At 54.6% G+C, this 16857-nt stretch overlaps 1 protein-coding gene across 4 annotated transcripts in view; it reads right to left on the bottom strand.

Annotated features, from left to right (window-relative positions):
* Positions 1-16857, bottom strand: part of CCDC88C (coiled-coil domain containing 88C) — a 129321-nt gene that overhangs the window by 43153 nt on the left and 69311 nt on the right. For all 4 annotated transcript variants that reach the window (XM_045561965.1, XM_045561966.1, XM_045561968.1 and 1 more), the window contains 7 exons: positions 16153-16236; positions 13391-13531; positions 12742-12926; positions 11951-12032; positions 11461-11619; positions 880-1026; positions 121-265 (listed from right to left, as the gene is read on the bottom strand). In XM_045561965.1, the coding sequence (XP_045417921.1) occupies positions 121-265; positions 880-1026; positions 11461-11619; positions 11951-12032; positions 12742-12926; positions 13391-13531; positions 16153-16236 (943 nt within the window). The remainder of the gene's footprint in view (positions 1-120; positions 266-879; positions 1027-11460; positions 11620-11950; positions 12033-12741; positions 12927-13390; positions 13532-16152; positions 16237-16857) is intronic.

The raw sequence follows: 16857 nt of genomic DNA, 5'->3' as shown, positions 1-16857 counted from the left end.
AAATCATATTTACTGGAGGCGAATGGATGGGCTGACATGGAGGGTTCAGAGCCAAGGGCTCAGCCTCCCGGATGAGGAGGTGCCACAGCCAGGCTGTCCCAGGCACCAGGCACTACCCACCATCTGACAGGTCTGCATTCTTGGACAGCTGCTCCAGCTCCCAGCCGAGGTGGGCAGATTCGTTCATGCTCTGCTTCTGTGCAATCTCAAGGACCATGTTTTCTTCCAGCAGTTCCTCAATTCGTTTCTTATCTGTGTCCCGGTCCTAGAGCAGGAAGAGGGAAGGAGTGAGGATGCAGCTGGGGGAACCTTCTGGACAAGCCCCAGCCCCTGCGCATCTACCATGACTCCACGTATCTGCTTATCTCCAAATAAATAGGACTCCAGCACAGGGCCCACCCCACTGTGAGAGGTATAGCCCCTAAAAGATACCTGGCCTGGCTACCTAGGTTGTAAAGAGAGACAGGAGGTCCCTAATTGAATGTTGTCTGAACACAGTGACACACTGCACAGGGGCTTTAAAGCAAGTACTACAGTGACAGGCAGCTTCGTGGCTCTAGAGTAGACCTTGAAAGCTGTGAAGAAGCTAAACAATCATGGCTCAATCCACACTATAAATGCCAGCAAAGACCCTTCTTGCAAAAGACACATGTACATTCATCCTTACAGAAGAGCAATACAGAAGTTAAGTGCTGCCTGTTTTGTGGGTGTTAAGTGCTGTCGCCACTCCAACCAACGGATCTTAGCAAACCACTCCCCACAGTCAGTGCGTTATTGGCAGCAGCAGCAACAAACCCAGTAGCTAAAATAGCAGAGAAGGGCGTGGCATAAACCTGAAACTGCCCCAGTCTAAGTCGGTGACCACCCAGCCTGCAGTACCAATTCCAGGTCGTGAAGTTTAGATTTCAGCTGCAGGTTCTCCTTCTCCAGCTCGTGGACTTTGTCGCCCCGCGTGCGAGCAGCCGTCAGCTGTTCCTCCAGCATGGCCTTGGTTTCAATTAAAATGATATTATCTTCTCTGAGCTCCTGGTTAGCAAAAACATACACGAGAACCGTCAGATAAAGGCACCTGGGTCATTACAACAGCACTCTTAAAACCAGCGGCTCCTTCGGCCATCTAGATTCAAACAAGCTAGAGATAAGCCCGTACGAGGCAGGAAGTTTTCTCTCCACTTTTTATCACCTTCACCTTTTTTCATTAGGCAAGCACAGATAGACTTTCTCTGCTGTAAGAGAAAAAGATCCATGAATCAAGCTAAATTCGGGAAGGCAACACTTCCTGAACGTTTGCTGCAGGCTCTCGTCCTAAAAAGGCTTTGACGTAACCGCATTTGGACGGACAAGTGGGCTCTGCTGACAAACACAACCTCTGAGCCCCAGTTTCCTTAACAAGGAAGGGGTAGGGCTGAGTCCTGTCCTCTCAATTCAACATTCATCCCACCGATCAGGGTCCTGGGAAAAAATGGCTATTTAGACAAGCTTTCATTTAATACACAGTTCCTATTTGAATATTTTACAAACACAACTCTTGGAAAAACAAAAGTTCTTGGCAGTTTCCTGGAAATGGGGAATCCTCAGATAGTTAAACTGCAGCGTAGCAAACCAAACAAATGTTAGCCCCGCAAATGTGCACGGGTCAGGGGTCCGCTGGACTCTGCTTGTCACAGGCAGCGGCGAAGAGGTCAGTGTGTGCCCCATGTCGCCACTGTTCCCCTTGGTGAGGGCCTTCCTGGTTTCCCTTATCCGCTGAGCCTTTCCAAGCACCACTCGGTATCCTGGAGGGACTAGATTTCTCCCAAATGCCTTTGCAGTCTACACAGAGCCCACACTGGGAATCTGCCCACTTTGTCCAGTGGGCAGAGCTTTCTAAGGTTTGTCCTACTCAGAGATTACAATGGGAACTAGGCTGCGAATTTCTGCTTATCGACTATGCGCTCGTCTTCCTATGTGGGCCAGAATCCAAGATTCTTGGCAGAGGAGAAACCACACGCTTTCCAGTCAGCGGACACGGTTTTGATCAAAGCCTGGCAGCCGGCGAAGGGCTGGCCATTAAAACTCTGGATTCACCTGAGTTGCCTTCTCGCTGCCCGTCCCTAGCAGAGACCACGTCTACTCTGTGGCTGGCCCCACACTCAGCGACCCACATCTGTCCATGTCACTCACTCCTCACAGCAGCCCTCAGAGGAAGGCAGGGACAGTCCTGCTCTGCAGATGAAGGACTAACTCAGGAAAATTAAGGAATGAGCTCAAAGTGTCAAACCCGGTGAGGGGCAAAGCTGGGGCTTGAACTTGGGCTAGAGGGCTCCAGATCGTGTTCTCTCCACTGCCCTCAGCTCCCTGAACCATCCTCAAGGCGCTCTGTGTGTAAGAGAGGCACAGACTGCTGCTGCTAAATGACATTAGCCAAAGCACAATGAGGAATTTCAAGTGGAAAGAAGGTCTGGCTTCCCCTCTCTGGCTGCTGCCCCTACTGTTCCCACCCAGCATTCGGGCAGGGTCTGCCCACCAGCCCTCCCCAGGATCACTACTCTCAGGCCCTGAGCAGCCACTGCACAGGCTGCCCCTTCATCCTCACAACCAACTCCTATTCAGCCTTCAAGACCCAGCCTCAGTTGCCCCCTCTGAGAAGTGCTTGGGAATTCACTCCATCCCACTTGTTGAGTCAGGTGTTTGGGCTCCCAGCATTCCCTGGGTCCGCTCTGAGCAACAGCTGGCTGGTCTGTCCTCCTCCCCAAGACTGGGAATCCCTCGGGGCAGGACTGTCCCCATTCTGCTCCCATGAGCCTCACGTAAGTGTTCGATAACACTAGTTGGCCAAATCATGCTCTAGGGTGCAGTCAAAGGTGGCATAAGAGGTGGGCTTTGATGGACTGGGAGACGTGATAGGCAGGAAGGGACAAAGGTGCCAGGAGCGGAACACAGCGGAACAGAATGATTTCTAACCACTAGTCAAATATACCTCAATTTTCTGGCAGTTTCAACCGCCACTATATATTAGGCAACAGAAATACGTCAACTTGCCTTGCACACCCCCCCACCACCTCAGCAGTGAGAAACTGGATCCGGAAGGAGCTGTGCCCAAGCTCCGGAAGCCAGCCCAGGGCTCCACCAGGGGGGCTGGCGTGGAGGAGCGAGAAGCCCGATTCCACACCTCTGGGCAGCTGCCCAAGGCCAGCGAGCCCCACCACGGCCCTGACCCCAGCTGAACCGGGAGGCTATTTAAAGGCCTGACCCAGCCCAGCAAACAGCTGAAGGGGCCACATTTATGAAGCCACAGGCCAGACCTGAGGGCTGGTCCCCAAGTGGCTCGAGAGCTCCAGTTCTAATCCGCCACTGTGACTTGGAATGGCAATGAGCCACATGGGCTGACGGGTTCCCAGGTCTGCTCCGAACTCGAGCTGTGGGACCTCTCAACCGCGGGTTCCTCCCTTCCAAGATGGGCACAAAAACAGGGTGACAGGGGCTTAGAAGACGTGCGGGAAATGTCCCCTGCACAGCACCCGAGGCCCATAAACTCACCAGCTGCCGTCACCACCACCAGCTCAATCACTGCCACCGACAAAGCACCCACTGTGTTAAAACAGACCTGCCTGTTTCTAAACTTTTGATTTGAGAGTATACGGGACTGAACCTTAAACCAAACGTCAGGTCTGTCCTGCTCCCCTTCTTAGCGTGCCGAATCTTTTCAAAACTCCTTACAAGTGATAAAGAAACACAGACAGACAAGAAGTCCCAAGTTGGAACAGAAGGTCTCCCTGTGTTCAAGGTGCCCTCAGTCAGTTCCCCGAATTTTAACGTTCCCTGCTTACGACACGATGTCTCAGTTCTGATGTGAACTGCAGGGGGCTGGGGCCCCTCCTCACTCCACAGCCCCCCAGGAGAGCGGCAGCCCATCACCCCTCCCACGAGCACCTCCATTTCTCTACTCCCCTGTACCCGCTTTTTGTTCTGCCTCCTGGTGAAGGCGGAGGCCACACTCACTCCCTGGCGGGCAGTCAAGGTCTGGAGCGGACAGGACAGCCGCATTCTGATCCCAGGTCCTCCCGCTCAGCAACCGCGGCGCTGGGCATGTTATTTATTAATCTTCCGTTTTCTCATCTGAAGAGATGAGAGGAACTAACAGTGGCTCCTAAACCTCACAGGGCCACCGAGAGGCTTAAACGCAATGTTGCAGTTAGAGCTTGTCACTGTCCCTGGCACGTGCAAAAAGCTTCATGAACACATAGCCATCGCTGCCCAGGGAAACCTTGCTGTGCACACACTCTGGGCCAGAACAGGGGTGTGTAAAGGCCCAGATGGTAAATATTTTCAGCTCTGCAGGTCGTAAGTCTCTGTCACAACTACTCAACTCCGCGGGGGGAACACAACAGCCACCAGAGGTGATGAGTGGGTGTTAGCTGCGTGCAGACAGAACTTTATTCATAAAAGCTGGTGGTGGCCGGATCTGGCCCATGGACTACTTTGCTGGTTCCTGAGCTAGACAGTATGCTGGGCACAGAGGACTCGAGGTCAGTAAGGCACAGACCCTGTTCTAAAGGGCTCCTGCTGAGGTGGGGCAACAGGAAAGGACATCACCACGACGCCCTGTGGTGAGCGCTGCCTGGGAATCCCGAGGCGGCAACTGGAGGGCCGAGGTCTGCAGAGCCCAATGCCCCCACCCCAGGCCCTGGGCCTAACCCCGGAGGCTGGAAGAGTGAGCCAGGAGGGGAGGGGGCTGGGCCAAGGAAGCACCGGTGCACGGGGGACCAGACAGGGACGAGGGGCAGACAAGGGTACAACGTGGACTCTGCCCCAAGAGCAGTGCAGAGGTGTCTGAGCGGCTGCTGCAAAGGGGCAGCAGGACAGGGGGGTGTGAGCCAGGAGACCGAGGAGCGGGCAGAACGGCCAGCCTAGATCCCTGGGGACGGCATTCCGTGGGCAGACTCTGGAGTAACAAGAGCAAGGCCAGCAGGCGCGGCACACACTCTCCAAACACCTGCCGCTGGGTGGCGCCGTGCTGGGCGCACCTGGGCCTGGTACAGCAGGGGTGGGACAGGGGAGAGAATCGTGTGGCCCTGAGCTCTGGCTTGACTGCCCGAGTGAGTGGACGGTGACTCCAGGCCAGGTGATACAGGCCAGTCTGGAGGGAGACAATGAAGCTGGACGTGCTGACCCCGAGACCCTCTGACCACCCAGATGGACTGAGGCCTGCGGTGCAGGGCAGACCGGCCTGAGGGGTAGGATTTGGGACCCATGGTCTGCGCATGGAAGCTAAAGGAAGTGGGTGAGCGAGGCAGGAGCGCCAGCCATGGAGGAGGCCCGAGGAGGGGTGAGGGGCGCATGGGGGTGGCCCAAGGCAGGCAGCCCCGAGGGCGGTAAGGGCAGGGTTAGAGTCGGGGGCAACCCAGGAGTGAGGCAGGCAGCACCCTGGAAGGCAGCAGCTGGGCCCCAGCCAGGTGGGCTGGGGGTGCTGAGAGGCGCTCGCCGGATCTGGCAACCACGTCACGAGCACCCTCCACTCGCAGAAGGGTTTCGGTGAGTGGAGGTGCAGGTGGCAGGGGAGGAAATGGGGCCACAGCTGACACTCTTGCTTCTGCCCGCGAAGGGCAGCCCAGGAACCTGGCAGCTCCAGAGACTCACAGAAAGTGGGAAGGTTTTTGTTTGTTTGTTGTACGTTAATGATGGAAGAGTCTCGAGGATCCTAAGGCACTGAACGCAAGTCACCAAGCGTGTCCTGAGCACCTCTCCTACTGGAGATGACCCGGGTCTCTGCAGGAGCCCAGGGCGTGCGTGGGAGACCCTGCCTGGGGACAGAGGGGGCCGAGGGAGTGTGAGGAGCTGGAGCCCCATCTCCCAGGCCCCATGGGCAGGACAGACCAGCCCCTCAGCAAACCCCCTCCCCCTTCCTGATCCTGGGCACCTCCAGTGTTATCTCTGGGGTGTGACTTTGGATTAGGGAACAGAGTGTGTGTGTGTGTGTGTGTGTATGTGTGTGTATGTGTGTAAGAGAGAGAGACAGACCGACCAACCCACCCACCCAGACCCTCTGGGACTGATCACTGACCCAGCTCCTAACTGGCTTGTGCCCAGCCAACACCCCACCCTCCCCTCTGACTCACCCCTCACTGCAAAGATCTGCTCCCGGGGCTCCATGTCCTCCCTGGGGGTTCTCTGTGGAGAGGGGCTTACTGGGACGAGCTTGTTGCAAACACGCTCCTATGCCACAGGATGCCAGGGTGTGAGGGTCTGAGATGCCCAGACCACCCCCTCCTTTCACAAGCAAGACCTGCCCAACACCCGGCAAGCGGGTGTCGCAGCTAGGGCCGCGGCTGGCTAGGTCTCTGCCTCTCCGGCTGTTTATTTTGAAACAGGCACAGCCTAGAGAGCTGTGAATCTCACACAGGGGCAGAGAAAGGCCGGTCCGCTCTGCTCAGGACACACACGGCATCTACACGTCTGCCCTTTGCCTGCTGCAGAAACTTTCAGCCAGTCACAAAGTACGGGAACAGAGAACCTTCCAGGCAATTTCTTTCTGCCTCCATCCTTCTCCCACGTGGCCCTGCTGGCGCTGCCTGGGGCTGCTGTTTGCAAAGGGAAGTCCGGGACCACCCCACGCCGCCCCCACGCTTCCTCCTGGACCAAGGGATGCCTCCTCTGCTCTCCTTTTTGTTGTTTCAACCCTATGTAAACCAGACTAAAAGCCACAAAAAAGCTGCCAGACGTTTAAAAACAAACCATGTAAATTGCATCCCATGTTTTTCTAACCAAAATTAACCTGCCCTCACTCTGAAGCCTTGGTCCATGATCTTTTCCTCCCATGGGGCAGGAACCGTCCCTTTGGTGAACCTGATGTGTTTTCAGGGTTAGACTGGGCAGCCTCCCAGGGAGGGCCCAGCCACCTGTCACTCCCTCTCTACCTAGAAGAGCATCACACACGTGGCAGGTGCTCACGAACTCGAGACGGCACGAACGCAACCACCACGCTCCTCTCTGCTCTCCTGCCGTCACGCCAACAGCACCGTTTTCAATCCCAAGGAGACAAAAACCTCAGGATTCCTCCCCTGCCCCCACCCCCAGACTGCTCGTCTTTCAACTGCAGAGCAACGAGTGGAACGATTCCCTCGCGCCTCCTGTGTGCCAGGCCCTTCACACACCGTCATGTCGGAGAGTCCTCACCCCAGAGGCCCAAGGCCCACAAAGCCAGCCTCTGGCCACGCTCCACCCACAGACAGGCGCCTCTCCAGAGGGAAGCCAGCAGGCAAGTCTGGGTTGGGGACAGCGGGGAGTACTCTGTCCATCTGCAGCCTGGTCCTCCAGCTTGGGAGGGCAGAAGAATCAAGGAAGTAAAAAGGGAGAGATGTACGCAGATGTGTCCACATTTACCTTCTGATGACAGCCATTGTGTATGTGCATCTCTTCTGGCCACACTACAAAAATACATCTGAGTAATTCAATATAAATATACCTTCTTGCTAATATTTCAATGGTACAGATCTGAGTCCTCTTACAAACACTGGTGCTTTATGTCTCATTTTAAATTGAGCATTAAGGGAATGTAGTATTTTAATGTAACTCTGCCAACACATTGATCTAGAAGCCTGTGGCCATTTTTGTCTTCTAGGAAATTTCTGTCCAAAGAAAGGCAGGATTACATTTTTTTCAAACAGATTGAGTTGGTGTAGTGTATTCTTGGTTATCAAAATACTCCTATAGCTTTGGGATTTTGAATTGGTAAATACGCGTGATGTGTGAAAAAGCACGACGCACACGCCACCATGGCAGTCACGTGAAGCTGGATGTTGTGTACACACAGAGGACCAGGAAGGACACGTTGAACTGTCAACTGCTTGTGATTGTGGATGACTTTGTTCTTCACTTCTTGCCTTTTTCAGTTTCCTAGAATGAATGTATTAACTCTTAAAAAATAAAGATTGTTGTAAAACCTTTGCAGGGAGGGAGAATCGCCTAGGAGAGAGCCAGTCACAGACCATACCTGGAGAAGATCTAAGACTTATGGGAAGCTGTTACACAGCTTTAAACCAATTAATATTTTTAACTATTCACAATTAAATTGATAGGGTTAACCAGCATTGAGCTTATTCAAAATGGTTAATGTCCTGTTGTCCTTTTACTTGGATCATCCCTTCCACTACCAGTATTTTATTGTGAAAAACATAGAATTTACTGAAAAGTTGAAATAACTTTATCACACACATACCACCTAGATATTCTACGATTTAACATTTTTGCTACATTTGCTTTATCATGTAGCTATCCATCCATCTAATCCCTCTGTCCATTTTATTTTTATTTTCTGGATGTGTATGCCTCATACTTGGTTTTTTTTTAATCTCAAGTTTTATCACCTGCAGGCCAACCTCAATTCACAGATGCATTTCTTCAGGGCACTGCTTGATTTTAATTGCACAGAAATTATTCTTAACGAATCTCACAGCAAATCCCTTGGCAATGTGCATCACTGTATCCTGAAAAACATGGATGTGCATATAAAGTTGGGTGCACTTATTCACTGAAACGCAAACAGGGACCCATCAAAGTCACACGTGCATTAAGGGAGGGACTGACGGCCCAGGCCCCCATACTGGGGTGTGGGGCTCACCTCAGTCCCTGGCCGTCATCTCAAAGCAACCCGCCCCCAGGTCTCTGAGCTGCATTCTCCACTAACTCCACCATACACCCAAGTGCTCAGGTAGGCGACTGGCTCGGGAGGTCTGTGCTTTGGCACCTGCGTCTGCAGGTATTTGAGAAGGTAGGGCCTCCGCCGCAGCACGGCAGCCGCCATCTGCCAATGCAGCAAACGCAGGGCTGCCCAAAGCCAACCCCAGGTACAAGTTGCCCAGCAAGTGATTCTCTAACACCTCCCATGGGCCAGGGACTCTTCTGGCCTCTGAGAACGTATCTGTGAGTAGCACAAAGCAAACTCCTGTTCCAGGGGTTCTAGTCCAGTGTCTTCAGGGAAGCAGTAGCAGAACACTGGGCTCACGCGCCAGCCAGACCTGGGTCCACGTGACCCCAGTGAGCTTCCGAAATACACCACAGCATCCCCCTCACAAAGATACTGGTGCCTGAGGCTGGGGCACACTGCACACCTTCCATGGCTGGGTCCCGCCACCCAGACAGCCTCGTCTCTCACCGTTCACCCTGGACACAGCAGAGCCTCCGACCCTGACCCCAGGTGTCCTCCTGGCATGACGCTTTCTCGGGCTTCTAGGCCTTTGCTTCTCGCCCTGCGTGGTGGCTCTCCCTGATTGGTTAACTCCTCCTTGCCATTTTAGATGTCACTTTCAACATCGCCTCCCCAGGAACGCCCCCCCGTCGTGGGGCCCCCAGCACAGCACTTACAGTGCCGTGTCACAGCCTGTGCCCGCCTCTCTCACCAGACAGCAAGCCTGGGAGCTCAGCGGCCTCTTCCACAGCTGTACCCATGCTGCTCAGTTACTGTCACTGCATGAGGGACACAAAGTCACTCATACCCAGACAGGTTTCAGGCCTGGGAGAGGGACAAGGGAGGGAATCACAAATCATTCTAAGTATCCTGTAGGGACGGAAGACAGTGTGCAAGGCTACTGCAACTACTTCAGTCCAGGGATAAGTGTCCGCCACTGTTTATCTGAGTCCTGACAGTGTGGGCATCAGAGAAGAGTACGACTCACTCCTCTCCATGCTGGCCTGGACTCCACTGACCAGGCCTGATTCACCCGCTGCCTTGGCCACTCCGGATCTGCAAACCCACGTGGGTCACCATCCGCCCCTGAGCAAACGTCTCACGCAGACAGACGAGATTTCTCTTTCTCTTGTGATTAATAAAACGAATACAAAATTGAAGGCATTATTAACCTCATGGTAACTTTTCACTATGAAAAGTATTAATCAATATGACAAATATCGCTATTACTACACAGAGGCGTGAAATTTGAGAATATGAAAAAGGGGTCCCCACACTGCACCTCTCTCATAGTCCGAGAGCTCCCCGCTGCGGGGAGCACAGCCTGTCTGTTTCCAGACCCTCTGCTGCGGGGGCAGGGCGTGGCACCACGCACACGGGGAGACGTGTGTGCGTGATTGGGCGAGCACGCTGGGGCGAGGCCGGGAAGGAACATGGAGCCTGGATCCTGAGACCACCCACCACCACAGGACAGCGTCGGCTGAGACGTGGGAGCTACAGTCCACTCAGGACCCTGTTTGGGGGCTGCATGAGGTCCCCACGGAGCAGGAGGAGCTTGTGCGGGACAGTCCCTGGCCCTCCCAACCGGGACATCTCCAGTAGGTGAGGACGACCATTCAGGACCTGCCACGTCCTGGAGCCCATCCGTGCCGGCATTTGTGCCTCTCGTTACTCGGCAGAGCCAGTGGGTCATTTCCAGACAAAGCAAGAACCGGCCCCCCCACCCGTCCCCTGCTCAGGCCCAGGCTGCCTCTGCACAGCACCGAGGGCACCTTCTCAGCGAAGGTAATGTGAGTCACCCTGTCACTCGCAGTCCTCAGGGGACACTCGCCCAGTGAGTCTGAGGAGCAAATGGGCCCTGGGCCACAGCCGCCTCCAGCCCACCTTGCCTGGCCCAGGGACTTGAGGGTCCAGTGGCAGCACCAGAGCATGTCCCCGAGCAAGCCTGCCGCGCGCACACGGCAGCGGGCCTGCCGGGCAACTCCGTGCTCCCAGATGTGCGTCCAGTCGCCCGAGCAGCCTCCTGGCTGGTAAGAAGAGAGTTGGGGTCATCTCTTAGCATCGAACCAGTCCACTCAGTACGGGCTGGGCTGGCATTCTGCACCCGCCCAACTCCAGTCTCTGGAGCAGAACAAGTTTTCTCAGGCCATTTCCAAATCCCTTGGACGGGCAACTGGGACACAAGTCCCAAAACCTAAGAGGGTCCCGGATGCCACTGCTGGCATGAGGCCGTCAGGGCAGGTGGTCACTGCATCGGTCACCTCAGCCGGGTATGGGTCTCTGTTTACCTTTGACCCCTTCACCCACAACCTGGATACGATTTAAAGTAACGCCTGTCAGGGCAGCTTCCACCAGCTGGGGGTTACCGCGGGACCTGCCCAAACCACTCTACAGGGACTGCATGACTTTCATCTCACTTTCATCTTTAAAACCTCACAGAGCGGTATTATTCCTAATTTGTAAACGAGGAAACTGAGTCCTAAAATTAGCCACAGAAATTGCAAGAAATCTTAAAAAAAAAAAAAAAAAAAAAGATACGTGCATAGAAGGTCATCGCTGCGGCACAGGGTGGGAGAAGGAAAACCATAAAAGGATTCCCTGCCTTCCACCAGCCAGGCACAGCCCTCCGTCACCCTCGACACCGTGGGACAGAGGTGGGGGAGCCTGAGAAGTCCAGGCAGGCTGGGGTGCTGCTGTGGCCCCGCCCCCAAGGCCCCCCGAGGGCAGGCCGGTCTGAACACCTTCTGCTCCGGCGGCCGCAGCCTGGCCCGGAAGCCGCGCGGTGTGGCGCCTACCTCCATGCGAGCTTTGTAGAAGTCCACGTCGTGCAGCTTCTCCTTGCAGCGCGCCAGCTCCATCTCCAGCCTCTCCACGCGGTTCGCCTTCTCCCTCAGGGAATCCAGCTCGTCTCGATAGGCGCGAGCAGACCGGGCGTCTGCTGCCAGCTGGATGTTCTGGAAGGTGAGCGAAGGCAGGGGTACCCAGCTTAGGGCATCCCTCTGAGGGGGAAGAACGGCCAAGCCCCTAACACGTGGGGTCTCCAGGACGGCCGAGGACGAGCCAGCTCCTGGTGGCCGCAGGGCTCGGGTGTGTGTGCCACCATGGGGGTCTCCACACGCTATCGCTAGGCAACGGTCATCCCCACGGCAGAGCTCGGGACAACGGGCTCTCGGGGCGTTGCTGGAAGCACTGACACTGCATTCCTGACCCTCCAGGCCGCATCGCCGGGCACCCAGCACTGCCGGCCCTGCCACCCCTGGGCGCAGGCGTGCGCCTGCCGCTCACCTCCTGCTTGACTTTCTGCAGCTCCAGCACCAGCTGGTCCACCTCGTGTCTGGTGTCCACAAGCTGCTCCGTCTTCTCCTCCCTGCGAGAACAATCAGGAGGAAGAGCGTGGGAGGAGCTTCCTGGGCAAGCCCTCGGGAGCAGGCTCCCACTTCCCTAGACCACAGAGGGAAAGGAAGGGACCCGGCTTCGGGTGGTGGGGAGGAGATCCGCTTAAGGAGCCTGCAAAAATGCTCCCAGCTCAAGTTTTCCTCTTTTTAAGTTTTCAACACCCACCCTCAAATGATGTCCACCCGGGTTTCCCTCTGAGTGTGCGGTCAGGTAAGGAGACCCCAGCTGCAGATATACCACTCGAGTGGGGGGCGTGCACCTGCCAATGCGGAGGGCAGGTGGGTGGCTCATGACGGGCCAAGTGACATCCACCAGCTGCAGGAAGCTCAGGAGAACAGGCTCACCAGATGGGGTGAGGTGTCTCCTCCCTCCAGCCAAGGAAACACACCAGCGTGTGGTCATTCCAGTCCCCAAATGGGCTGGAGTGTGGCAGCAGTTTACTTTGTAGACGATGTATAACGCGTGGGCTGGCAGGAGCCCTAGAAACCAGGAAGAACCCTCCCTCCCTGTGCAGGCCCGGGGAGGGGAGGTAATTGGTCTATGGTCAGAGTGAGATCAGTGACAACAGCTGACTCCAGGGCCCACGTTGGAGCTGTCCCATTGGCAGCACCACGTGTGAGTGGATGGCACGCTGAAACGTGCTGGTGACACACATGTAGGAGAAGCAGATGGGGACTCACAGCTCCTGCCTGACGCGCCGCAGCCTGGCCTTGGTGTCGGCCAGCTCCACGGCCAGGTGCTGCTTGTCCTCGCTGGAGAGGCTGCTGGTGGGGCTGGGCGTGGAGTCCGCGCTGGAGGACTTGACGGGGCTCGGGGGCTGCTGTGCCTGCAGGTAATCCCGCTCCTGGGTCAGGTCCACGATCAGCTGCAGCCGGGCAGGAAGGGGGACAGAGGAGAAGGAAAGGGGTTAACCAGTGTGTGCCTGGGCCTGGCACAAGTGCCTGAGCTCAAAGTGGGTGAAAACACCACCATAGGACACGAGAGCGTGTCAGCTGAGACTAGGAAACCAAGAGGGAGGCAGAAGAAGGGTGATACAAATTTTCAAAAAGACGTGAAATATTTAGCGGGGTGAAGGGGGAGTGTATAAATGGAGGACCCCGAGCGTGGCATTCTGATCTCCTCCATCTTCCCCCAGGTGTCTCTGCGGTGACCATTCACTGTAGGAGCCACAGCCAGGGAAAGCGCCCATGTCCCACCCCCACCCCCCTACAAGAACCTAACCAGCAGGACCGGGAGGCATCCAGCTGGGAGACAGAGAAAAGGAGAGCGGCGGGGTCCCCTGCACCCCAGGCCCAAGCCCCTCCCCGAGAGCTGGCCCCGCAGATGCACCTCCGTGCACTCATCCCGCTGGTCAATGAGCCTCCGGAGATGAAGCACCATGTTCCTCGAGAGGGCCTCCAGCTCCTCCGGGGCCACGTCGGGCAGCTCCAGCCACTGCAGGTCAAACACGTTCTCCTGGTTGTGGGTCACCTGTGGGCACACACGGTCCGGCACTGCAGAGGCCGGCAGGAGCTCCCAGGAGCAGCCCCCTGCCCCAGCCACGTGGCGGTGGCCCAGGCAGAGGCGGGCACCCGCTTCCCTTGAGCACCGCCAACGGCGTCTCATTCCACCAACATCACTGACCCCTTATTGACACATCTTCTGTGGCAAGGAGACGGGTTCCCTAAGCAAGTGCAGCCGAACCCTTCAGCAGAGCTCCGTTAACACAAACCACTTCTGCTTTCAGAGCTGGCTCAAAGAGGACACTGATTTTTTTTTTTTTTATTTAGTACCAGAAAGTACTTCTTACAATCATTCCCCTAAAAGATCCTGAGATAAGGTATCTTCATGGGAGCTCCATCTATTTACAATAGGGTAAATTTTATTGCTGAAAATAAAATCTAATACAAATAGAGCAGAAATATTAAGAATCTTATATCGAGCTGGGCAGCATGGTGGCACGTGCCTGTAGTCCCAGCTACTCTGGAGGCTGAGGCAGGAGGATCACCTGAGCCCAGGAGTTTGGGGCTGCAGTGAGCTACGACTGGGCCACTGCTCTCCAGCCTGGGCAACGGAGTGAGACCCCCATCTCCAAAAAAAAAAAAAATTACATTAGAATGTTGAGACTCAGCAATCTTGGGGGGTTTTCTGGGAACTATTCAGAATCTAAAACCACTTTGAGGGGAAGGTGTATCTCATTCCCCTAGGCCATAGAACACGGTCTGGTTGGGTCCGTTTCCCTGGGCAGGAGCCCACAGCCCTGTCCACATGGAGCAGCCCCTTGACTGGCCTTGCTGACCTGACCTTCTCAGGCCAGACCCCAGACACATCAGAGGAAGCAGAGGATCCTCGAGAGTTCCTAGCCTCATTTTTGGAAGAGAAATATTATAGTGCGGAGGCCTCAGAGGGGGAAAACAAAAACAAAGAAACCAGGACTATCTACAGTGAAACCTACCCAAAAAGTCCTTAAATTATTCAGAGCAGTAAATGGAGGCAGTGAATGGCTTTAAAAAAAAAAAAAGAAAAAGGCCAACTCAAAAAAATAAAAAGCAAAAACAAGGCCCTGTGAACAAGGCCCTTTAGTACCTCAAAAGACATCCCCTTCTTACCTCTCCCCACCTTAAAAGGACAAGTTTAGATACAGCTGATCTCTGAGAATTAGGAGAAATCTCATCCCAGGATACAGGGTACCCTAAAGGCATGGGTTTAGAGGTCGGTTCTAGGCCTGCCCCAGGCCCATCCTTTGATGTCTGGGGGCCTCAGTACGGTGGTGTGGCTGGGCTCCAGGGGCTCAACCTGGCTGCACCACGGTCACCTGCAGAGCTTTTAATTAAAGCCTCGTGCCCCTCCCCGTCCCACTCTGGCTCAGTGTCTCTCATGGGGCCTGGGCACTGGAGTTTTACAAAAGCACCCAGGGAATTCGGAAGCCCCGTCCCCACTGCCACCCACTGAATTTGACAATCATGCAGGACTCTCGGTGATGTACTTCGAAAAAAAAAAAAGAAATTCTGCCAGGTGGGCAGGAAAGACAGCAAATAGCGAAGAATGGGCTTGTCTCTTGCTCTAGGTAGATAAACTTTCAAAACAGAGACACACAGGGAAATTAAAAGGCAGAATGGTTCTCAGGCTGACAGGTGGCCAGTGCTGGCTGTGAATGCTTACTATTAATACGATACTGACTTCCCCTGATGTTGGCTTCTCTGGACCCCCTACCCACAACAAGCCACGTCTGCCTCCTGCTTCAAATCCCGGCTCAGCACTCGCTAACCCACAGTGCCCGGTCAGCCGGGGAAGCCCGTCACCAACGTGACAAGGGGAGTTCAGTGCTCAGCTGCCTCTGCCAGTTACACACCAGCTCCCATGTGCTCACGTCATTTGTTGCATTTATCTCACCTGTCCAATTAGACGGAATGCCGAACCCATATCCCCTAAGATAATTAAAACATGCAACGTTTATTTTGGAGGAAGGATGGAGTGGAGGTCAGGGAAGTACACTTCCAGGTAGGCACCTGCCCCACAGGGGAGACACTTTTCGGCTGAGACCACCTTTGCCAACATCACTGGCGCCTCCTCCTCCACCACCCCCATGATCTGCAGCGCAGAGCCCTCCCGACCCACCCCCGGGGCCGGAGCCTGGGCTGGGCCTGGCCTCCCTGGGCAGCCCTTCTGGGACTCTCTGGTTTTGATTCCCAAGTGGTGGCAGCTTGTTTCTCTGCCATGTCAATGACAGAAGCAGAGAATCTCTATAAAGATCAACCGTTCAAAGCGGGGTGACATTTGCCAGAATACATTTTCAGGGCCTATAAATCAAATTCTGAGCCTAAACCACTTGACAGCTCTTAAAAATAGTCTGAGTCCATATTAGGTAAGAAGAAAGAGGCAAAAGAAGACTTGATTGAGGTGTTATTTTTTTTTAATCTTTTATTTTTACCCCCATTTTATTTTAGCTGGCTGATTGACGGCTACCTTTCCAAATAGAATCAATGTGTCTGAAACCTACAATTAGCAAAATCGTTAATGGGTGATGCAGTCTTTCAACTTTTCCACTCGGGGAGGGGTTTTGCCCCCCGGCTGCCCCGGGGGCAGCATCCACGAGGAGGCCGCACACCTACCTCCTGGATGTGGGCCACGATCCCAGCCTGGGTCTCGATGTCCAGCTGTTTGATTCTCTCAATAAACTCCTCTTTCTTCTCACACTGCGGGGGGTCACATGTGTTAACGGAAGCATTTTTCAAGTGAAGGTAAACTTGAGGCCACCACAGCCACAGAAGTATAGTTTCAAAATGAACTGCCCCCACCCCTGCTTTCTCCTTTATAACCACGACTACTTTCGTCCTCCTCCTAGGCCTGATACGGTGTTGCCAGGACCACCCACGTCAGAATCACCTGGGAAGCTTGTTTTCAAAAAGCCCATCCTTAAGCCCCCTCCCAGATGGAACATGCCGGGGTGGGACCCACAACTCCTCCTTTTAAACAAGCTCTCCAGATAATTCGTAAACACATAGAGAGGGAGAATGCCTGGGTTAGGCCAGGGGGTGGCAAACTTCATCTGTAAAGGGCTGAATGGTAAATATTTCAGATTCGCAGGCCGTTTGATCTGTCACAACCACTCAACGCTGCTGTCGTGATGAGAAAGCAGCCACAGACAGCGTGTGAAGGCAGGCACGTGGCTGTGTTCCAATAAAACTTTATGTACAAACACAGGCACCAACAAATATAAGCGCCAACAAACATAGGCAGCAGGTCCAATCCGGCCCATGCGCTGTAGCTTGCAGATCCTTGCTCAGTAAGTTTCTATACTGGGGACAATCTGGTGC

This window comes from Lemur catta, chromosome 1 (genome assembly GCF_020740605.2).
Source record: "Lemur catta isolate mLemCat1 chromosome 1, mLemCat1.pri, whole genome shotgun sequence".
Lineage (NCBI taxonomy): Eukaryota > Metazoa > Chordata > Mammalia > Primates > Lemuridae > Lemur > Lemur catta.
The sequence above is the reverse complement of the archived record's forward strand: the minus strand, read 5'-3'. Positions and strand labels throughout refer to the sequence as shown.